General features: G+C 40.4%; 1 protein-coding gene across 6 annotated transcripts in view; it reads right to left on the bottom strand.

Moving 5' to 3' along the window:
* Nucleotides 1-25375, bottom strand: part of sorcs2 (sortilin-related VPS10 domain containing receptor 2) — a 543426-nt gene that overhangs the window by 88030 nt on the left and 430021 nt on the right. For all 6 annotated transcript variants that reach the window (XM_041779627.1, XM_041779628.1, XM_041779631.1 and 3 more), the window contains exons 4-5: nt 12446-12610; nt 9262-9335 (exon numbers count right to left, since the gene is read on the bottom strand). In XM_041779627.1, coding sequence (XP_041635561.1) covers nt 9262-9335; nt 12446-12610 — 239 coding nt within the window. The remainder of the gene's footprint in view (nt 1-9261; nt 9336-12445; nt 12611-25375) is intronic.

The following is a 25375-nucleotide window of genomic DNA, read 5'->3' as shown; positions in this document are numbered from 1 at the left end:
GACATATTTATATCCTTTTTTAGTCTGCAAATGTCCCAGCTGATGTGAACACATCATCATACTGTTAGCTCGTTAAGTGGGACAATTAAGTTTATCAAGCCGATTTCAACACAGACTTCAGCACTGGATTACTTTTTTAACCGATGGGACTGACTACAAAGTCTGGGAGCTTTCTCCACAGCCCATCCAAGAAGTTGAAGAGGTGAAAGTCTGTCTGGAGTTTGAGGATTGCTGTTACTAATGCTATGACAGCTGCAGACCTGATGGAGTTCCCCTTATCCCTTCCCACCTCCCCTGATTTCCACAGACCAAGGTACTGCATTTAGGTTTAATTTACATTAAAAAAACTAAAATTATGGGAAGTTCTTAAAAGGCCGGTGAGACCTTTTGTTGAAAGGCAGAGGTTTAGAATTTCTTTACTTTGACTTAGTTAACTTTAAAGGTCACATATTTTAGCCTTTTAAAAGTTAAAGCTTATACTGGTCTCAGAGGTACCAAAACATGTCTGTGAAGTTTGTTGTTGAAAAACACTCTCGTTTTGGATTTTTGCATGTCTAAAAAAACCCCCTCTGTTTCAGCCCTGCTCAGAACAAGCTGTTTCTGTGCCTGTGGCTTTAAATGTTACTGCGCTGTCTGACTACGCCCCTCAGGAATTGGATGTGATTTAATGGATGTGGCTCTCCTGATCCAGAACTTTCTTCCAAGTTGGGAGGGCCAACGGAACCTGGGGGCGGTGCTAACTCCCCACATGACATCATGAGGGGAAAATCTGAGAACAGCAAACGTACAAACATACTGTACCACTTGTAGAGGTTGGCTCAGACATGACATGCTCAAGTACAAGGCACCTGTCAGAGAGTAGAGCTGTAAAGTCAATTCTAAATGTCTTTCTAAATGTCCCATTTGATCCTCTGAGATGCACAGCACATGTAGAAGTAGGTAGAGGGTCATTGCTGGCATCTTAAAAGTACTAGAAACATCCAAAGCAGTCTGCAGGATGGCGTCCATTGTCTGCATGTAGCCAAAACAAATGTCAACCTGAGTCCGCTGGTTCTCTCTTTTTTGAACTGTGCCAGGAAAACAAGCTGGATGGCCTCCCTCCTCTTTGGTCCACAGGACAGGGCAATGTGATTTTTTGAAAAGAATATTAATTTTTGGTAGATCTGACTGTAGAACAGTTTTCCATTTTGTTATTTTGTTGAGATTTACCACAGCGCCCCAACTTTTTTGGAATTGAGGGTTGTATAAAGGAAGATTACGAATAGGTTAAGGTTTGTTTCCACAGGTTGGAGTGAACTGAATTACTTTTATGACGGCTGACTTCTCTGAGTGCGTGGCTCTGAGCGATGCAGGAAGCACAATGACTACAAAAGAGCCATTCATGATGTGATAAAATGTCCTTCACTACGACAAGGAAACTCAGACTTCTCACTCTGTGCAGGTCACTGTGGATAAAAGTGTCGCCATACTTGAAATGTAAATGAAAAACGTTGAAGGTGAGAGCATGCTCCACACCGACAGTCCATCATTAATTCATCTCACTAACTCTGGTCCAGTTAGACCTTCATCAGCAGCTGAGTGTGTGGGATTTCCTGCAGCTTTGGTCGGAGCAGTGAGAGACGTCAGACTGAGAGGAAATGAAATGACTGATAAACACGATAGAGACAGAGATAGAGGGGCTGACAAACAAAGAAGAGAAGAGAAGGAGGAAGTGCAACATGCTGCAAAAACATCCTCCCTGGGTTGGAATTCCGTTTCGTCCCAGCTCGATTATGCTTTTATCTGCACGCTTTTCATTTTTATCGCCACTCCTCAAATGTTTGCTTTTGTTATCCTCCTGTGAGATGCCATTTCAATTTCAAAAACTGCTGTTTCTTTTCATCCAGGATGACAAACACAAACTTTACAGCTGCAAAAACAGGGTCCACGGGAGCCTGCTTGGCTGGACCACCCGAGCAGCAGCAGCAGCGGCAGATTGGTTTTAATGTGATGCTTTTAATGTGATTTATGTGAGCTGGCTGCCAGACGCCTGCTCCCTGGTCATGTTGATGAGTGGGGGGCCACAGGCGAGACCACGGCCAGAGCCAACAGCCAGCTCACTCTGAATTCTCTGACCACACACATCCATGTATGCACAGACATGTCCACACTGTTTTCAACAGGAGCAGCAGGTCAGAGCCTTACAGTATGAGCAGGCCTGAATACATGAGTGGGAATCTGCTGGGAGTTATTCTACCTGAGGCAAAATACAGCACTGTGGCTCAATAACTGAGTATCAAAGATCAAGTGTCCACTGTTAAAATAATACCTTACTTCCTAAAGGTTTGACCAGACTAGGAAACATCTGCACCTTATTAAGAAGAGGAAGTATTATTTCTCATCTTATAGCTTGGATAAAGTATACATTTGAGTGTATTTGTAGTCTAATATTGAAGGCCTGGTTCACAAAAGAGTTACATGACTCTAGCAGCTCCTTGACCTGTGAAAACAAGACAAAACCAATCTGTAAAAGCCAGGCAGAGTTAAAGGTAATAAAGAAAAGTTTAAAGGAGCTGAGCAATTAATGTGCAAAGTTTCAGTAATCATGAAAATAACTTCAACTTTTTAAACTTAAGAAACAAATCTAAAAAAAAGAGGCGCCTTTGGTCTGATGACATCAAAAAGACAGCTAAAAATTAGCAGTAAGTTCAGCTGCAGTAAAAAAGGCTGCCGAAAAAGAGTTGGTGAAAACTGCATCTCTTTATTTGTCACAGAGTCACTCTGGCGACTACTCTACAGTCAGAGAGTTACTCTGATGACGACTCAACAGTCACAGAGTCACTCTGATGACCACTCAACAGTCAGAGTTACTCTGATGACCACTCAACAGTCAGAGAGTCACTCTGATGACCACTCAACAGTCACAGAGTCACTCTGATGACCATTCAATAGTCACAGAGTCACTCTGATGACCACTCAGCAGTCACAGTCCCTCTGATGACCACTCACCAGTCACAGAGTCACTCTGATGACCACTCAGTAGTCACAGAGTCACTCTCTAATGACCATTCAATAGTCACAGAGTCACTCTGATGATCACTCAGCAGTCAGAGTTACTCTGATGACCACTCAACAGTCACAGAGTCACTCTGATGACCACTCAGCAGTCACAGTCACTCTGATGACCACTCAACAGTCACAGAGTCACTCTGATGACCACTCAACAGTCACATAGTCACTCTGATGACCACTCAGCAGTCACAGTCACTCTGATGACCACTCAACAGTCACAGAGTCACTCTGATGACCACTCAACAGTCACAGAGTCACTCTGTTGACCAATCAGCAGTCACAGTCACTTCGATGACTGCTCAGCAGTCACAGAGTCACTCTGATGACCACTCAACAGTCAGAGAGTCACTCTGATGACCACTCAACAGTCACAGAGTCACTCTGATGTCCACTCAGCAGTCACAGAGTCACTCTGATGACCAGGCAACAGTCAGAGAGTTACTCTGATGACGGCTCAACAGTCACAGAGGCACTCTGATGATCTCTCAACAGTCAGAATTACTCTGATGACCACTCAACAGTCACAGAGTCACTCTGATGACCACTCAACAGTCAGAGAGTCACTCTGATGACCACTCAACAGTCAGAGAGTTACTCTGATGACCACTCAACAGTCACAGAGTCACTCTGAAGACCACTCAACAGTCACAGAGTCACTCTGATGTCCACTCAACAGTCACAGAGTCACTCTGATGACCACTCAGCAGTCACAGTCCCTCTGATGACCACTCACCAGTCACAGAGTCACTCTGATGACCCCTCAACAGTCAGAGAGATACCCTGATGACCACTCAGCAGTCAGAGAGTCACTCTGATGACCACTCAACAGTCACATAGTCACTCTGATGACCACTCAACAGTCACAGTCACTCTGATGACCACTCAACAGTCACAGAGTCACTCTGATGACCACTCAACAGTCACAGAGTCACTCTGTTGACCAATCAGCAGTCACAGTCACTTCGATGACTGCTCAGCAGTCACAGAGTCACTCTGATGACCACTAAACAGTCAGAGAGTCACTCTGATGACCACTCAACAGTCACAGAGTCACTCTGATGTCCACTCAGCAGTCACAGAGTCACTCTGATGACCAGGCAACAGTCAGAGAGTTACTCTGATGACGGCTCAACAGTCACAGAGTCACTCTGATGATCTCTCAACAGTCAGAATTACTCTGATGACCACTCAACAGTCACAGAGTCACTCTGATGACCACTCAACAGTCAGAGAGTCACTCTGATGACCACTCAACAGTCAGAGAGTTACTCTGATGACCACTCAACAGTCACAGAGTCACTCTGAAGACCACTCAACAGTCACAGAGTCACTCTGATGTCCACTCAACAGTCACAGAGTCACTCTGATGACCACTCAGCAGTCACAGTCCCTCTGATGACCACTCACCAGTCACAGAGTCACTCTGATGACCCCTCAGCAGTCAGAGAGATACCCTGATGACCACTCAGCAGTCACAGAGTCACTCTCTAATGACCATTCATTAGTCACAGAGTCACTCTGATGATCACTCAGCAGTCAGAGTTACTCTGATGACCACTCAACAGTCAGAGAGTCACTCTGATGACCACTCAGCAGTCACAGTCACTCTGATGACCACTCAACAGTCACAGAGTCACTCTGATGACCACTCAGCAGTCACAGAGTCACTCTCTAATGACCATTCAATAGTCACAGAGTCACTCTGATGACCACTCAACAGTCACAGAGTCACTCTGATGTCCACTCAACAGTCACAGAGTCACTCTGATGACCACTCAACAGTCACAGAGTCACTCTGTTGACCACTCAGCAGTCACAGTCACTTTGATGACTGCTCAGCAGTCACAGAGTCACTCTGATGACCACTCAACAGTCACAGAGTCACTCTAAAGTGCACTCAGCAGTCACAGAGTCACTTTGTTGACCAGGCAACAGTCACAGAGTCACTCTGATGACCACTTAACAGTCACAGAGTCACTCTGATGACCACTCAGCAGTCACAGTCACTCTGATGACTGCTCAGGTCAGAATTCTTGCACCATTTTTACGTTTTGTAAGCATACTATTACCGCACACACACCTGTATACACTAGAAATAATACCTAAAAGAGCTCGTACATATTTTAAATTTTAGTTTTTTTCTACTTTTTTCCATTAGATTTAATTTAATTCTTAATACCTGTACACTGAGTGTGAAGCTATCAGAGACAAAATCTGTGTTGAGAAAGAATTTCTGATACTGAAACAAAATTAAATAAGAGATGCTCTCTGTCGTGTGTAGTGAAGTTTAAAAACATTTCAGTGGTCATGACTATGATGTAAGAAGCCGTACTATCAGAGCAAATAGGAGGGAACAGAGTATGTTTGCACTTGATCATTAGCACACTTTGCTTTTTGTCAGTAATTCACAAAGGTTACATCAAACCAGGATAGTGTGTGCTGTAAAACAGAACTAATGACCTTAAAAAATTCAAAATATGGTTAGTAGAGAGGAGGAACTTGGCATATCTGGGTGATAATAATTTCTGGTAAATAGGAATATAAATCTCCACTAACCTTTGAAATGGTTCTCCCCAAGTGTAAATCTATTCACATGCTTTTAGTGAAGATAAACACTAATGTCTGTATTAATGTGACCTTAAACTTCAGTTTAAAGTCAGATTTATCGTTACAGAGCTCTGATCTTGAGAGTACGCCTCTTGTCTAAAATAAGAAACACTTAAGGCTGTTCCCTCTGCACCACTCTCTCTTTCTCCTCTCCACCTTCTCATTTTTTACAGCGTGGAGTGTGGATGATTTGTGCGTTACAGTTGGCGGTATAAATCAGACACGTCTGGCCGTGAGAACCAGCTCATTTGCTATCGGTGCTGAGGGGAAACAAACTAACGGGAACCTGCGAAGCCTTCCTGACCTTGAGTTTGTAAGACTGGAGCAGTAAAAGTGTTTGGATGGTAAGTGCTTGAATACATCATTTTACAGTAACTCAGATTGAACAGGGAGGAAGAGGAGCTGAAAGAACAGGGAGTGGAAATTAGAAGGAGAAATGGGATTAAGGTAAATTAAGGAGGGGGGTGTAAATTATCACAGGGAGAGTCATATAACTCCGCCTGCTGTGGGTACTTTTTCTGTCAGCGTAACCACAAAACCATCACAGGATTCATCCATAAAACGGTTCTGCTGCATAAACTGCAGTTCTTACCACTGAAATCCAATTCAGATTTCTAATTTAAGAAAAACTGGAGCAGAAGTTTCCTGTATTATGTCGAACATTAAACTGATTTATTAGCATCTAGGAAGCTGCAGATAGAATTTTATTGTTGAGGAAATACTGCGTAAATGATGGGAAAATGGGATCAGGATATAGTCCGAAAATAAACAAATCCACTCAACAGGAGAGCAAATTTATTTTGATGAAGCTTTTAATGAAATCCAACTAAACAGGAAACCAGTTCGGCCCCATATACCCCCTACCCCTACCACTGAACCCCTCCCCTAAGTTTGTAAAGAAGATGTCATGCCTGAAGTGCTAGGGCTACATGGCCCTTCAATGGAGATGTTAAAGAGGCACACACTAAAGCAAGAGCTGGGGAAAAATTTGCTAGAATGCAATGCAGATCATCGTGAAAATATTGCTTAGATGTGTAACGTTGTAGTTTCATTGTTAATATGAGTGAAAATGCATAATTTTCAATTTATACTAAAGAGGCAATGAAGAAATTGCTGTACTATGTTTACATAAATGTCGTTGACAACTATTGATGATGTATCAGGGTTTTTCAAGGTAATTTTGTAGGGAATCATTTCACCTCTAGCCCTTGTATCGCAGCTCTAATAAGGGAAAAGAAGGTGCTCAAAAATGAGGGACACGGTTAGAAATCAGAAACTGGACAGAGCCGTGGACAAAATAAGCAATGAAAACTCTCTTATCATGATTTTAAATATTGTGCCCACTTAAAAAAACTACAAAAAAAAAACTAAATATTAACCATAAGTCTGATACAACCCAGATTCCATAAAAGTTGGGGTACCACATAAAATGCCAATAAAAACAGAATGCATTATATTATATTATATTATATTAAAAAACCACATTTTATTCACAATAGACCAAAAAACATACCAGATGTTAAAACTGAGACATTTTAACATTGCATTAAAAAATATCACCTCATTTTGAATTTGACAGCAGCAACACGTCTCAAAAAAGTAGAGACAGGGACACAAAAGGCTAGAAAAGTAAAAGCTGGAGGAGCATTTTTCCACCAATCAGGTTAACTGACAACAGGTCAGTAACATGACTAGGTATAAAAGTAGCATTTTAGAGTGGCAGAGTCTCTTGGAAGTAAAGATGAGTTGTGGAACAATTTCAGAAATTTTTTTCTAAATGTAAAATTGCAATGACTTTGAATATCCCACAATCTACAGTCCATAATATTAAAAGATTCAGAGAATCTGGAGAAATTTATGGCTGAAGGTCAGTACTGGATGGTGCATTAAAAGCAGTCATGACTCTGCACTGAAATCCCTGCAGGGGCTCAGGAACACTTCCAGAAACATCATCTGTCAACACAGTTCACTGTGCCATCCTCACAAGCAAATTAAAGCAGTATCGTGCAAAAAGAACCCATATGTGATTAGGACCCAGAAACACTGCTGTCTTTGGGACACAGCTCAGTTAAAGGTAATGTGAAAAACTGTTCTGTGGCCAGATTAATCAAAAATTCCTTTTGGAAACCATGGACACTGTGCCCTGTGGACTGAGAGGAGCAGAACCATCCAGCTTGTTAACCTGGCACATGAAGCAAATACTTGGAACTATTTCTTGAGTAAACCACTGGGCGGAGTAACACAGTGCAGCAGCCATGTCTGGAGTGTAGTTCCGACTTTGCATTTAACTTAATAACATCTCCGTCTCGTAATGTTCCATGATTATTTCATAGCGTGGTGAATGTGCAGGTCACAACTTGTCCACGAGAGCGTTTTGAAGTTGTTGGATTGTGTATTTGATGATTTTGATGAGGGAAAGCAAAAAATACCGTCTGCTTCCATAGCGTTAGCTGTGCAGCTGGTTTATCAGTCCCCCAGATCTAGAAACAGTTTGCACCTACAACTAATGGAAACAAACCTATTACTAAGACTACATGAATTATTGCAATGGGAGAATTTGCCAAAATGTTGAAGTATCCCTTTAATCAAGAATGAATTTTCAACATGCATTAAATTTGCTTATAATGGCTGACAGGTGGATTTCTGAAGAATGGATAAAACATTGTCTGTCAACACAGTTCACGGTGCCAACCACAAATGCAAATTAAAGTTATATCATGCAAAAAAGAAGCCAAATGTGATTACAACCCAGAAATGCTGCCATCTTCCCTAGGCTAAAGCTGATTTAAAATGGACTGAGACAACATGGAAAACTGTTCTGTGGTCAGATGAATCAAAATTTGAAATTCTTTCTGGAAACCACAGCACTCTGTCCTGTGGACTAAAGAGGAGAGGGACCATCCAGCTTGTTATCCTGGTTCAGTTCTAAAGCTGCATGGGCAGCTCACACATCTGGAAAGGAACTATCAATGCTGAAAAGCAGAGAGAGGTTTTAGAGTAGCATATGCTTTTTCAGCAAGACGATGCTAAACCACATCCCACATCCATCACAACAGCCTGGCTTCACAATAGAAGAGTCCATGCGCTGAACTGGCCTGTTGAGAAGATCCAGGAATGTTCAGCAACTGGTCTCCTCACTTCCCAGATGTTTGCAGACTGTTGTTAAAAGAAGAGGGGATGCTACACCATGGCAGACAGTGCCCTATCCCAACTTTTTTGAGATGTGTAGCTGCCACTAATTCTTTGATTTCATTTATTGATATTTTACACAGCGCCCCAACCTTTATGGAATAGGGGTTGTCTTCGAATCAGATTTGCTCATACCTTTTATCATAACAGCCCTGCTGAATAGGTATTTCACTTCACCTTTAAGGAGTCCTTGCTGCTTTCTTACCACTATTCATGAATTCAGTCTTGCATACTTGTAAAGTGACTTATGTCTGGGTTGAAAGGCCTTGCATGATTCTATGTAACCAAGGATGACTTGTTATGTAACATCTGTTTAACAGGGACTAAAACATCCTCTGGTTTCTGCTCCTCATGAGCTGAAACTCTTTTTGAACTGACTCCATCACCCTCCAATAGAAATAAAGCTCAACTGACCAGTAGACTTTGTCCTTGGTAACCCGCTCCTGCAGCAGGGTCCACTTCCGTCCCAGGTCTGTGGATGCGAAGAGCTGCACATGAAAACAAGAAAGGCCACAATTAGACAGAAAAACAAACTCAGAGCATGTAACAACAAATTATAGAGCGTATTAAAGCCCAGCTGAATCTGTTACAATAAAGGATAAATGGATGGCCCACTTGGAAAAATCTTCACCCAATCATGCTGCTGAATTTCACGGTTCACTACGTTAAAACCGAACTCCATTAATAATTAATCAGAGCAGGTTTGGTGCAAGAGCGCCCTAATATTTTATGAGCTGTGTGTTTGTAGCTGTGAGTTGCACAGCATTGATCGCAGCCATAATGAAGGTCTATTGATCCCTGCCCACAAGATCCTTGATTTCAGAGAGGAACAGTGCAGGATTTCAGCGCTGAAACTCGGCACGGGCAAACGTTTCTATTCAAAGGTGATATATTGTGTCCACATACCCCTGAGGTGAACTTTTCTTGCAGAATCATCAGAAAATTATCAGATAATTGTAGCTGTGACCTTGTTGGAAATCTGCCCCTGTCCTCACACACCTTCTTAATTTACACGTGCAGCAACGCGTCTCCCATCATCCTCCAGCTAAATTATTTTTTTGTTCTGTTTGAGTGGATCTCTCGCCTCCATATGCTGCCTGCCCGTATGGAACAGATTAAAACCTAATTGAATTGCTTGTTTAATTACGTGTGAATTTATAAAGTTGGGGAGGAGTTGAGCTGACTCAAGCTTGTGAACTGTTGAACCTAATGTATATCTTTGGCCTCCTTTCATGATAAATCTCACATTTCTGTTTGGAGATGTGCTTGTGCAGCAACATCCAAGTAGGAAAAACAGAAAACTTCAATTATGATGACACTTCACGTGTAGTTTCCACACCTTTAACACCAGTAATTGGTATATCTGTGACATACATTTAATTGCGAAGCTAATTAAAGCAAAGCAAACCACTTCTGCACTCTCAGCGAGAGAATCCTCCCAGCAACAGGACATTAGTTATACATATGACGGCAGTATTAAGACATCTCTGTTGTGTTTTCTTGACATGCATGTTAGAACAAACGAAAGCAATTAACTCCCCTCCACAGAGAGAAAAATGGAAAACAGACGTGGACAGCCATGCAGGAGATCTATCTGTTTAACACATGTGAAGACTCACTGGTGGACTCAGAGAGGAGGCAGGGTGTCCTGATATGTAGAAAAACATCATTGAAAGTGTTCTTTCAGATGCCCTGATGATAAAATATGACAAAATGCCCTCTAGGGTGCTCCTCCTTTAGACAAGATTTGATAAAGTGAGCTCCAGGGTGCCCTTCCAACAGAGAAAATGTTATAAAGTTCTCTGTGGGTGCACCTCTAAAGGACAATAGGAAAATACTCTTTTGGGCACCATTCCAATGCATAAAATGTGGAAAAGCACCCTTGAGGGCAGTGGTTCTCAAATGGTGCCACAAGTCTAGGTGTGCCATGAGGATCTGTACAACCAGATGATTATTACAGCTTCATGATAACCAGGCCTGCCCACAGATCTGGCTGGGCCCCCAAAAAACCCAGAGAATGGGCCCTTCCCATTTATGATTCACTGATATCAATGCATGTGTGTTGGATCAGTAGCATTGTTGCTAGCATACTGACTAACAGTTCCCTGATTTAGGGCTGAAAAGCGTGGCAAGCTAGTTCTTTTGACACCTTTAAAACATTTTGCTGCTTTTGGCATTTTTGACACTTCTTTTTGCTACTTTTAACCCATTTTGCCATTGTTTGGCCGTTTTTTTTATGACTTTAAATGTCTTTTCTTCACTTTTTGCCCCTTGTGAAATGTTTTTGTCCTGGTTAATTTTTTTTCCCTCATTTGTTATTTTTTTTGTCAAAAATGAAAAAAAGAGAAAACAGCTAATTTTTCCATTTTTCCCCATTTTTTGAAAACAAAAAAAAAAAAGAAAAGATGACTAATTTCTCAATTTTTTCAGTTATTTGTCTAAAATGAAAAAAAGACAAAGCCTTTGTTTATCTGTTTTTTGTTGTGAGAGAACAGCTTATTTTTCTTTACTTTCCTTTCTTAGCTTTTTAAAGAAAATGTCAAAAAAGGGGAAAATCGCTTGTTTTTTGTTCCTATTTTTCATCAAAACGGAAAAAAAGAAAAAAGCTTTTTTTTTTCATTTTTCCCATTTTTTGTCAAAAACCAAAAAAAAAAAGATAAAATGGCTAATTTTAATATTTTTTTCAGTTATTTTGTCATTAATTAAAAAAGGAAAATAGCTTGCTTTTCTGTTGTTCTTTCATTTTAATTACAAAAAGAATAAATAAGAAAACAGCTCATTTTTCTTTTCTTTTTCTTGTTTCTTTTCTTTTCATTTTTTGCGGAAAAAAAAACAGAGAGAAAATGGCTTACCTCTACCTTTTCCCCCATTTCCCGTCAAATTTAAAAAAAACAAAAACAAAAAATGAATTCCTCACAGTTTTTGAGTCTGAAAATAGATATGCCAGAAAATATGACTCCCTGGGCTACATCCAGAAACACAAGGCTTTTGCCTCAGTGATCAACCATTTGAAGTCGAGGTGTAAAAGTGATGCCATGTTGATTTCTTGACTTGCAGAACATGCTTATCACATCAGTTAAGGAGGAGGCTAATATAAATATGGATAATAACCTGTTAATGCTTTAACAATCTCTTGAATCTCTTTTCCTGCTTCTCTCTCAATTAACTTTTTTAAACATCTCAGTTTTTTCTAATTATATCCATGATAGATCATCTCTAATAACATGTATAGATGATGGCTCAACTTAAAGATAAGTCAGTTCTTATTCAGCCAAATCTCCCAGAGAGTCTCTGAAATACTGAAGAAAACATTTCAAAGATTTGTTGATAACCACTGTGAGCCTCAGTATTAAAGTATACATTTAAATGTTTATTTGACTCATGTATCAATATTTGCCTACAGCTACACTCTTAAATACTAAATACTAAGGTTTTCTCCAAACTTTGAGTTCTGCTGGTGTTTGTGGAAAGTGATGCATTGCTGCACTGACAGCAGAAACGCCTCTGTGGTGTTGCTTCTTTGCTGTTTTCTTGTTTAATTTTTCAGTGCCAGAATAAGATATTTATCTCCATGTTTGTGCACAGCTGTGATACCCACCCTGCCTTCCTTGCAGTAGGCCAGCAGCTTGTCCTCCTCCTTCGGGTGGAAGATGAGCGTGTCCGGGGTGAACGAGATGGACTGGCGCTGGAAGGAGGAGCCTTCATCCGTGCTGATAAACAGCATCTGATCTCTTTCATTTATGGAGGAGCCCACCAGCACCACCTGAGAGACAAACAAGAGGAAGAAAACAGGTGAGAGGTGATGTGGTTAAAGGTTAATCACCTGAATTGTATTCATCGCTCAGTCAGCAGTCAGGGGAAGGCGCAAAGGGACTCCTTATATCAATACCTGTGCATATTAATTCCCTGCCAACACTGGAAAAGTGATGACCATAAACACATGCATGGCCATGCATGTACATTTATTCAAGGCTGTTCTCCTCAACACGCAAACTTCCCATCAACCTTACATGCCGCTCAGAACATGGTGACACAGTATTGATTATCTATATGGAGTTTTATGGCTCATAAAGTAAAGGCATTAAACATGGAGCACACTTGGACCTGCCAAACAACCAATCACGGTCCCAGACACCTAAAGGAAGACAACCAATAAAGGTGATCAATGGACTCTGATGGAGGAGACATGGTCTTTAAAAGCCAGAGAGATGATGGGAAGTGTCAAGAGCAGCTTTTTAGGTAAGTGTTGTCCAAGTGGCAACTGCTGGTGGTGAAAATGAGGCCTAAACTGCACTGAAAGGCTCTATTGTTCACAGTCGATGAGAGCAGGAGGTTCTCCGCTACATCTACAGCCCATAATATCATCAAAAGATTCACAGAATCTCTGCATGCAAGGGGCAAAAACAACCCTGAATGATCCTGACCTTTGGACCCTCATCTTACAACATGGGCTCAGGAACACTTCAGAAGACCAATGCCAGTTAACACAGTAATCCAGAAGCCCTGCCCACTTCTCTAGGCCCATGTCTGTCTGAGATGGACAAGTCCACATTCAGATTTATTTCTGAAATAATAACGTCAGTTCGCGACCTACAATAAAAAGTTCAAAAGCAAGCATCTGTGAGGGTGTGTGGGTGTATTTGTGCTCATGGCATGGGTCGCATGCACATCTGTGAAGACATCATTAATACTGAAAGGTTTTCAAGCAACTTATACCTCCTTCCACATGGTATCTCTACTCAAAACATCCCTGCTTACTTCGGCAAGTCAATGCCAAGATGCATGCTGCATGACTTACAACATCATGGCTTCACAAGAAAAGAGAATGAGGCCTAAACTGGCCAGCATGCAATCTCGACATGCCTCCTGCTCCAAATATATAGTGCATTATGAAGCTTAGAACATGACATGGAAACCCAACATTGTCTCTTTCTATACTTCAATAATTGGCATGGTTGCTTGTTCAGTAGCCAACACAGTTGTATATGTGCATCATCAGGTATAATATGTGTCTGTTTGTGCATAGTTGGCTTAAAATGCACCAAGAGGAAGATAAAGAAAACAACAATTGCAACCACCAAAGTCGACATTTGTACATGCTTTGTTCTGACTATGATGTTCATTCTGAGACTTTTTCTACAATGGATTGTTTTATTATTTTCAAGACAGCAACAAGACTTTACATCTTCTGCATTTTTAGTGTAGCTCAGAGGATATGTGCCCTTGCTGTGTGGATATGACAGATTTTGAAGAGACAGGAGACGTTAAAAATGGACTCAGACTACTTCCTGTCAAATACCCTGTTGTGATGCCTATGACATAGAGTAAATATTTAATTCAGTATAATTTGTTCTCATTTGCCTCATTAAAAATTCTTTAGTTTGGTCTGACTCCATCTAATTTGGTTCTAAAATTGTTTGATAAAATGTTTTATTTGATTTGGTCAAATAGAGACCCATTTAAAACTCTGTCATAGTGCTGTCTCCCTTCTTTGTAGGGACCACCTGAGCCAGGTAATAACACCTGTCCTTGGGCGCAGTTATGTTCACATTTCCTGTGTAACATACTTAAAAAAACACATGAACTGTCACTGTATGAAAAGTGAGACATGTTGCAGTCATCAGCACTGGAAATCCACGTAGGACAACAACTTTAAGGCTGTTTATGGCATCCCAAAGGGAACACAGACAACTCCCATAGATCTCCCGGCTCTTTCTTGAAATCCCAAGGACTGAGACTCCTATCTTGTTCTTTCACTGTATTCAACTGAACTGGTGACAAAAAGTCCTTGTATTGTGATTTTGTTCATGTATTAGATGATGCCCCAGCATTTTTGGAATCAGGGTTTGTGTAAGGGATTTTCATGCATTGTCACACTGACGGCAGAGGTGAATAAAAAGGTCAACGAGCCTGCAGGAAGTAGACCAATTCACAGAAATTCACACCCTGTATGAGCAGGAAAATTTGAGGTTGATGCCCCAGGACGCCCATCATTTAGACTGCAGGAGCTGGGATCAGACTGACTGACCTTTGAACTGTCCTGTTAGGGATAAAATAATGAAGCAACCTGAAATTTTCACAGGACACAAACTGAATCTTCTGAACTCTAAGGGGAAATGTTTCCTGGCAGGAAGTATAACACCTCCTGGAGAAAGCGCAAGCTAACGAAAAATGCAGTAAACTTTCAGAATCTTAAACTTATATTCACAACAAGAAGTTATGAAGCCATTTATATTCCTTAATTTAGCAGCTCCATCTTTTCCCTTTTAAATGGCTGATTTAATTTCTTGTTCCTAGTGTTTAAACTTTAACGTTCATTGACATCTTCTTAATTGAATCTGTCCTTTCACTACTGCTTCATAAAGGTTTGATTCCCACTTACCTAACCTTGACACTAACAACACACAGTGAACGCTGAGGCTGCAGCTGACTCATTTCGTCTTCATGCTCAATAAAAAAGAAGAATTCGATCACACTGAGACACACATGCTGCTAAAAAAGCACGCAAACACAAACCCTGCTCAGTATTCTGCTCATGACTGCAGTTAAGCAGGCAGCGTAGCGTGCCTCACGCCTGCTCTACTTGAGAGCTGTGTTTGTGTCCTGAACACTCTCTGGAGCTACATGGTCAATTAAAGAGCCCAGCGTTGGTTTAGCTGCCAGAGGACTATGCTCTTCCTCCTTACACTCAGATCTGTTCATTTTTGCAGGGAGAGGCGTACAGTGCTCATGGTTACAAGTCCGGCACAACCACAGGAAAGCTTAGGGTGTAGTGCCTTGCTTTAGGGCGGCTTACTCTGAGAAGGGAGAGTTATGGCAGTGGATTTAGGCCTTAAACAAATACTTTCTCATCCATAATCCTGGATTTCTGACCTTAAAATTGCTGCCGGCCATAGCTGAGCTCAAGAGTTTACAATCCAGAGATTTTAGCAGCATGTCAAAGCAGCAATGTGTAGCTCTGACTGCATTTAAATGCTTCCTCTTCATGTCTCAGCCAATCAGGTCAACCTGCCTCCTCCAGTTTGTCTCTATTTTAAGGAAGCCAACCAGTTTGACCTAGCTGAGCTCTGATGGACATCTTAAGGACACACAAACACAAAGCTGTCCACCTGAATCACATCACCAAACACGGGTAAAAAAAAATACAGCTGGACAAGAGGCATGTGGGAAAAGTCCTGTTTGGGCTCAGGCTTTAAAATATCATCCTAATAAATATTAAGATATCAGCTAGGGAGGTTATATTAAACATGTCACTGGGTAAAACATTCAAGTCATTGTCACTTAAATTTAAGAGATACCAACAACTTCTAAATTCTACATGGCATGCTGGTGGCATGATAAAAGATCAATCAAAAGCCTTCAGTGGCAGCAGACAACATCCTCTCTGCAGCCAGATTCCACTGTGGTTGTGCTGCGTGCAGGGAAAAGGCAAAAAAGATAAAGAGACAAATATTTGCAAAAGCAATCATTAAGCCTTCATCCTTTCAGTCTTTCTCTTGTAAAGCTGTAATTGTGTTGGAAATCACTTCAATTCTTGCAGTTTTGCTCAAGCACCACTCCGTCTTTAGCATCTCAAAAGACTTTACCTCGAATCATTCAGTGTTTTTGCACATTTAAGTCCATTTAATAGGTTTTACATGTAGGTTAGATCAGTGGATCACAATCCTTTTCCCTGAGTCCCCCCTCCTTATATCCACTGTTGGGGTAGTTACTCAAAAAAGTAATCCATTGCACATTATGAGCTACTTTCTAAATAATGTAATGAGTTACATCACTAAGTAACTACAGCAAAAAGTAACTAGTTACATTACTTTTGTGTTTATGCCCGTCTCACCTGAGATCTTCTTTAACTTAAACTACATATTCCCATATGTAATCTAATGCTAGGCACTACTTCATGTAGTAAATGGCGTAAGGATACGTGAGTGATGTCATCACAAGAAGTGGTGTTACAGGACAGCACCTAGTGCAGATTCTCCTCGTTGGAGAATCTGCCTCTGGCCTAGCACTCAGTATCAGGGCCGCCTTCCAGTTTGGATGACAAACCCAGAAAACGGGCGCTCCCTTGTTGTGTTTATGAGATTAATGCATGTGTGTTGGATAAGTAGCATTGATGCTAGCATCCTGGCTAACAGTTGCTTCCTTTTAGAGCTGTCGAGTGTGTAAAACTAAAACTGGGTCTTTGTGCCACTTTTCAGTCTAATTTCGCCAATTTTCATTAATTTTCTTCAATGTTTTTACCCTGTTTACCCCTTTTTGACCTTTAACCTAATTTTGCCAACTTAAACCCATTTTGCCTCTTTAAATCCATTATTTCACCACCTTTTCTGCCGATTTTGCCAGATTTAAACCACTTAACAGACCATTTCCACCACACTGTCTGCTCTTTTTGCCTCTGTTTACTATTTTTTGCCACTTTTCCCTTTCTGTTGCTGCTATTTACCCATTTCCGCATATTATATTTGCCAATATTAATTTCATTTTGTCTTTGTGACACTCATTCTAGCACTTAGGACTTCTGTTCACCTCTTTTTTTGTTCCTGTTTTTAGAATTTTTAAGCCATTTATGCAAATTTCCACCCATTTCTTTGCTGCTGTCAACACATTTTTGACATTCTATTTTAAGAAAAGAGGTTTACATTTTGAAGAAAGTGACATAAATCAATCAATCAATCAATCGATCACTCCATCCCCTCTTATGGTAGGCCTTGTTCACTGTGGATTTGTTTGCAGTCATATGACCAAAATATCAAACATGCCAGGACTTCACCTGAGCAGCTTGTCGGGCTGTGATTGGCTGTTGTGTCCCGCACTACTAACTACACAGAATCTAGCCGAAAGTTGGATAAAAGCCTGCTTTAATTCTGGAGGAAACTCTCAGGTTTACTGAAAGTTATAACATTATCTTAACCACAGAAAAAGAACTTTCTATGGATGGAAAAGGGCAAAACTAAAGGAAAAGGTACAAAAGGTAAATGTTTCATATCACAAGGTGAAGATAACTTCTAAATCGAGCTTTTCTGAGGTTTCAAACGTGAAATTAAGGAGCAGTGGTGGACTTATTTTACATCACTGTGAGAGCAGGAAGATGCTACAGTGAGTAGTATTGAGCTATTTCCCTGTTAAAAGACTTAACTACAGTGCACCTAAAGTAGCATGTGACAAGTGTGGTTAAAAATGTTAATTTAGATCTTAATCCCATCACAGTTATGTGGCTAACATGGTTTGTCATCAAAAGTTACTTTTCTTTGTACAGTCTTTTGTTTTCCATCTTTAAATCTGTCTTCTGTTGTTCTGATGTGCCTCTGGTGCCTGTTTGGCTTGGTTTCACTGGATATATTAAGTATTATCACTCATGTTTTCCCATGTTCACCCTTTTTTTCTTTGTATAAAAGTTGTGGCATGTATTGTGTTAAATAATTTTAATCTGTTGAAAAGTTGTGCATGCAAATAAAAGAGTTAAATATTTCTGCACATATGAGAGCTATTTCATCTGTGACTGCTGAGATATTTTGCACATTTTTGCAAAACTTAAACCAATGACAGTGCTGGTTTTGTTCCAGTTAAGTTTGACCACGTAAATACAGGAAAAATTACAACTTTGACATATGAACAATCCTGATAAAAAGAGGAATAAAGGTTGAAAAATGCTTAAAGAAGTAGGATTATTTATTACTGCATAGATGCTCTCCCTCACAGTCCCCCCACCCGCAGTAACATCACTTTCCAACAAGTGGCACTCTTGTCAAAGTGTAAGTAGCCTTCATACAGTTGAAACTCCAGCTCCACTCAGATAATCTCTGATAAACTTTTCACGGAAGCAGAAGAAGAAAAGACTGTGGGAGGGCAGTCAGACTCCACAGCCCCCCTCCTGTAGCTCCAGTTGTGATCCCCTGCGTTAAAAACACTTTGATATTTCCTTCCTCCAACACCGTTCCCTCAGAGTAATCACTCAGCTCTGGGAAGCACAGAGCTGCTATTGTACAGCGCAGATAAAAGCAGACTCTAAACTTCCTGCTTCTGCTCCAGAGACTGTCGGAGTGTGACACATTAAAGTGACTTATAGGAGCAAAACTCTCCTCGTTTTACTCTTTAAAACGACTTAAACAGCAGCGAGGCACGCTGTGATGTTTGATGATCACTGGATCACAGTGGAGCTGATCACTGAGGGAGTCCTGCTGTGTTGACACATCACAGGGAATCAACTCTGTAATCTATTATAAAACTACACAATCTACTAAGAAGCTCAGAATAGCGCTGGAGCGCTGGCGTGCAGCTGCAGCAGGAGGATGTGCAGCCAAAAGAGGATAGGAATGACTGTGTACGTTATCTCTGCATCGCATGTCTCATCTGTGAGATGTTACAGGGTCTGAATGCAACCATAAAAGCGCTTCTTGAGAATGGAGAAAGCTTGTTCATGATGCACACACGTGCTCAGAAGTCAAACACACCTGAAATATAGAAAATCCAACTGTACATAAGCACAGAATGATGATAAAGCCAAAGAGAGGGGAGCCCAAGGGACTGATAGCATCATACATGAAGCTCTTAAAAGCTCTACAAGGGTAATGGGACATGTCTTTGATACATCAAACAAATTTCTCCTCCAAAGAACCACATTTATTTAGATTTCTCTTTCTTAAACTGACATTTGGACTCAGTTTTTTGGATTCGCTTATAAAGTTCGGGTGATCCTACCATGGCTGCTTTGAATGAATATGACTGTACCACAACAGCTGTAGCATGAGCACTTTTACCACTGGGGAGAAATTACCTCCAAGGGGCTTCAAGATACAATCATTTTAATTGAGCATCAAATGTCTAAAACTTCTTGCAATGATTAAAACATATATTTGAATGTAAATAGAGCCAAGAGTGAGTAAAAAAGCATCAAAATAGTCTTTTTAGTTCCTAAAAACAAACTCAGGCCACAACAAGGTCAAAACTCCCTAAAAAAAAAAAAAAAAAGCCAAAAAGCCAAATCCTCATAGACATTGGTAGATTATGACTGACATATTAAACCACTGAATTCGCGGATGACTGCGTGGTAAAATGGCGTGCAAAAGATTTTAAAAAACTATGATATGTTACAGAAGAAAGGATATTGCAACATTAGTAAGCAATAGCCATTTAGCTTAGCATAAGTTCATACTGGACAAGGAAGACGTGATCAGCTGATCACCTCCCTGTGACAATCACAGCTCTTTCTCTCAACACAGAGGTCCATTTAAATCTGACGTCCTTCCCACTAATCCCTGCTTGCATTAATGCCTATGCACCATGCTGCTCCACCCCAGCTTCCTCCTTTATAGCATAAAGCTTGCTGCACCCTCATATTCAGATTCATGCTACTATTGGGATCAGCTTGCTGTCAGCAGATCCCAATTATCACCTCCCACCTCCGACAGCCAATCACAATGCTTTCTCTAAACACAGAGATACATTTAAATAAGACATCTTTCTCATTCCCTGCTTGCATTAATGCCTATGCACTCTGCTGCTGCTGGGAAAGCTTAACCTCCTCCACTCCAGCCTCCTCTTTTATAGCATAAAGCTTGTTGCACCCTCATATTCAGATTCATGCTACTATTTATTAATTGCCTCTGAACTAATTTTATTGTATTCGGTATGCATTGCCATTAATGTAGGTATCCATATGGGGGTTTCTAGCTATGCACTCCTTTGAAAGTCAAAGCATGCTGCTTGATCCATTTTGCAAAAACATGGTTAAATCTGTGACAAGAACGTTCCTGATTATATTTTTATTTTTATTTTTACAGCATCCACCTGGTTTCATGACATGTTTCAGTTATTCAGTTATGATGCTCTTCTAAGAGCTGGTGAAGTACTGTTGGGTATTTATACTTTAGCTTTTGGTCTAATATTGTGACGGTTTGTCGATTACTAATCAGCACTAACAGGACGTCAGGTTTGATCCTAAGTTGTTGCAGTTGAAGATTTTAGTCTGTTACAACAGTAAAGATGATTGATTAAGAAGACGGACAGTAGAAAAACAATCAGGCCCAGTTGTAATAAATCATAATTATCCTTCCATACTCACTGACGTGTTTGTGTACACACATTAAGAAGCTCGCAGCTCACAGCACAATGCTTTCCACTCAATTACATATGTAAATGACTGTGGCTCTGGTTTCCACTGGGACTCAGAACCTGAGTGATGGCAGCTCACTGAGCCGAGGTCTGTGGGGAACAATGACCCCGGGAAGCAGAGCAGAGACACGGAGAGGACGTCTGATGATGGGACGTTTGGGTGCTGTTAACCGTTTACAGCGTTCGTGTATGGACAGGTCTTACTGACCTTTAAGGGTGCTCAGCTCCTCAGTAAACCACAACACAAGTTCTTGGAAATGTTCATAGAAATGTTCATCGTCTTGCCAAACCGCTTATTTCATCAAAAACAACAGATATTTTTACCGTAAGCCTGCTCATTCATCAGTGCTAATACCATCCTGCTGTGATATCAGTAGAGTTTTGAATACAGGGCTTTTCACACTATAGCTCTATTCTGCCCTCTGTTATAATTTTTTTTCTACAGTGAATCATATGAGCCATTTTCCCAATTAAATGACAATTATGTCAAAGACAAGGGCCTAAAAAACAAAATAAATATCTCACTGTGAAGCATTTGTATAACTAATTTATAAGGTGTCTGACCTCTATAGGGAAGCCATTCATTTCCTCTGCATCCCAACATGGAATTATCATTTACAATTTACTGTTTTGCTTGCTAAAATTGAAATAGACATTTGCTACATCTCTTTTAAATAAAAAAAAATCTGATCGGGCACTAGCTCGTGGTATTATAAGTTAGGGGTGCTTTAAGGGTGCCCATGCACTCCATAAAGGATATAAAATTGCCTATGATGCAGAGGATATAAGAGGGAGATGCAGAAAAAGAGAAAAGTAAGATAATTCAGGTGAGAGAGGGAAAAGCAGCAAGAGAAAGTAGGAACATGAAACATGAGAAGAGAGAGATGAAGCAAGAGAGGAGAGGAAGATGTAGAAAAAGAAGAAGATACAGGAAGATGGAAGCAGAAAGACAGAAGAGGAAAAGGAGAAGAGTAAGATGCAGAAAGAGAGAAAAAGATGCAGAAAGAGAGAAAGACCAAGCAGAAAGAAAGAAAAGAAAAAGGGAGATAAAGAAGAGGGAGAACAGTAAGACAAATCAAGCAAATAAGGGAAATGCAGCAAGAGAAGAGGGAGATAAAGCAAAAGAGAAGACAAAGATGCAGAAAAAGAGGAAGATGAGGAAAGACAGAAAAGGAAGAGAAAGAAAGAGAGAAACAACATGCAGAAAGAAGAGGAAGACGTAGAAAGTGAAGAGCACAAGCGGTAAGAAAAGAAGTGGATGCAGGAAGGAGAGGCAGATGCAGAAAAAGAAGAGAGGAATGCAGACAAAGAAGAAGAAGATACAGAAAGAGAAGAGGAAGATGCAGAAAGTGGAGGGTAAGGTGAAGAAAAGTGAAGACGGGGATGCAGAAAGAGAAGAGGGAGATCCCGAAATAGAAAAGGAGATGCAGAAAGTGAAGACAAGGATACAGAAAGAGAAGAGGAGGATGCAGAAAAAGAAGAGGAGATGCAGGAGAGAAGACAAGAATGCAGAAAGAGAAGACAAGAATGCAGAAAGAGAAGAAGAGGATGCAGAAACAGAAGAGGAAGATGCAGAAAGAGACAAGGAAAAATGCAGATAGAGAAAATAAGCATGCAGAAAGAGGAGGGGGGTGTAAAAGAGAAGAAGAGAAGAAAGTGAAGAGAAAGATGCAGAAAAATGAGGAGGAATGGCAGAAAGAGAAGAGGAGGATGCAGAAAAAGAAGATAAGCATGCAGAAAGAGGAGGGGGATGTAAAAGAAGAGGAAGATGCAGAAAGTGAAGAAGAGATGCAGAAAGGGAGGAGGAGATGCGGAAAAAGTAGAGGAGAGTGCACAAAGTAAAGAGAAGGAGGCAGAAAATGAAAAGGCAGATGCAGAAATAGAAGAGGAGGATGCAGAAAAATAGTAGAGGACAATGCAGTGAGTGACAGAAAGGAGGGGGATGCAGTTTCTTTTTGTTTTCATGTATGTTGATGAAAGTGGCTTTAATAATGTAGTATGTGTGGATGGGATTTTTTTTTAAACAGAGGAGGGAAATCTCCATTATAAAAAATCCTTGCCTACATGCTGTCTAGGCCGTTATTCTACACAGATTCTAGTTTATTTCTTGGGTTTTTGGCAGACAGCTGCAGTTTGACATGGATTTACCTCTTTACTAGATGAACTTCTCCTCAGGTTGTGACTTCAGAAGTCACTCTAACTCTTCTCTTACCCTGGCGTTACTAATCAGCAACGGTGAATAATGACAGTCATTCTAACGATTGTTTCAGAGGTCTTTTCAGGATAACACTGACTATTTCATTATACCATGTTGTATTGACAGAGATGTTCATATATTTGCTTGCCTCAGACTTGGATTCATCTCTGACTGCGCTGAGATAATTCCTCTTGTTTCCCGAGCACTCCTGCTTTTGTCGATATCTTCAAACAAGTCAGACTAAAGCTAGAATCAACAAATGTCACTGGATTACGTTAATCCCTCCAACAAGCTGATTCACAATGAAAACAACAGAAATTGTCTCCACTCTGTCCTATTTTTCCCAGTTGGTTAATAAAAAAAGAGATTGAAAGAATGAACTGCAGCCTGCAGAGAGAGCAGCACCATCTTCTTCCTCACACTGACACGTCTGTGAAGGCGAGGTGAGAAATGACGCGTTCGGTTGAAGCGGAGTATCAGGGAGGAGAACACGGGCGACAGGTTGTCCTGAGAGGTGTTGGATCGGAGGGATGAGAGGTCTGAGAGTGTTTTCTCCCACCTTAGCTAAAGCTTCAGTGCATTAGAGGAGGCCTCGTGCATTATACATATTAGCTGCTACATTTGTTCCACAGTAGAAGTGAGGGGCTCAGCTGTGAAAATCTCAAGTGTTGGCTGGAGAAACAATCACACAAACACCACTGCACACACCTTTAAAACATCAGCTTTTACACACAACCCCACAGCTGAAGTGGGTTCAATATTTTATGAGTTTTTATGAACAAACCTGTGAAATGACAAGAAAATCACATAAAATAGGGCTAGTAAAAGACAAACAGTGTTAGATTTGGAACCACAGCAGCGACAAAAGTCCTCTTCAATGACTTTGGGTGATTTCTTTTCTGTTAATAAATAAACAATGCAGATTAAATGATTCCTCTCTTATGCACATTTTGCAGTGTTGCACTCTTGTTCTTTTGAATATGAATTTTATCATTCAGAGAGAGTATGTCATTTTGAAACAATCCAAAAATATGTGAAAATTTAACGACCTCAAGCCTACTCAGTTCAGCTTTAATCTTGTCAATCAAATATGACTATAAATTTTCTCAGCAACCTATTTAGATAATAAAAAATACCTATTTTTAACTTTTTCCTTCACAAAAGAAACATTTTTATGACATAAGAGTACAAAAATACACCTGAACACAGTAAAAGTTTTAAACCTCCATGTTTTCCACCCCTAACCCTTACCCTTGTAATATCACGGCACTTCTCTGGTAATCAGGTGGTATTTTACCCTCATCCTTACCCTCATAATACTGTGGCAATTCTCTGGTAATTTGCTGACATTTCACCCTCATTCTTTCCCTCGCAACATCTGGGCTATTCTCTGGTAATTAGGTGGTACTTTACCAACTTTTTTTTTAGAAAAAAAAAAAAAAAAATCATTTACATTGTAAGTTTCTTCACAGTTTCCATGTAATTTCTTTATTTTTTCCACCTTAATAAAAGTGAGTTCTTCCTCAATAGTTTCAAGTAATTTCTAAGGCTAGGGGGCTAGGGTTAAGGTAACATTTAGGTTTGATTTTTTTGGATGGGGTTAGGGTAAATTACCATCTTAATACCATATAATTGTCACAATATTATAGGATAGTAGTTGACAATTAATATACTATAACTGGGTAAATACTTCCTTAATATAACTGAGTTTAACTTGGTAAAATGCCAAAATATTATAAAGTATTTACCACCTTTATCTAGAGAAATTACAGGATGAAAACGCTTATGACTAGTCAGGCACACTAAAATAAAGTTTTACCAAATAGAGCATAATCATCATATCATAGGCTGATACTGCTCATCCAGGCTTTAGACTGAGGCTTTTTCAACTCAAAAATGGTCTTTTTGGTAGAGTTTCTCTATGCAGAAATCACTACCCGCCTCCCATCTGGAGCTCTCTGCAGCTTAACGTCATCTGCAGAGAAGCTATACTGATGCTTTGCTTGTCTGTAGATTTCCCACACATGGGGACTACTGACCCCTCATCAGGAGGAGCTGGCAGCTAGTCCTGTATGGTACTGTCCTAGGTTGATGAGGTCCCCTCCTTTTTTGTTTTAAACTAACTGGTAAATACAGAATACAAAAGTTAGGTTAGGACTGTTTCTAACACCAACAAAGGAGGGTTTCCACTTGCAGATCCTGGTGAAGTGCTGGCTCTTT

This window comes from Cheilinus undulatus, linkage group 22, assembly GCF_018320785.1.
Source record: "Cheilinus undulatus linkage group 22, ASM1832078v1, whole genome shotgun sequence".
Lineage (NCBI taxonomy): Eukaryota > Metazoa > Chordata > Actinopteri > Labriformes > Labridae > Cheilinus > Cheilinus undulatus.
The sequence above is the reverse complement of the archived record's forward strand: the minus strand, read 5'-3'. Positions and strand labels throughout refer to the sequence as shown.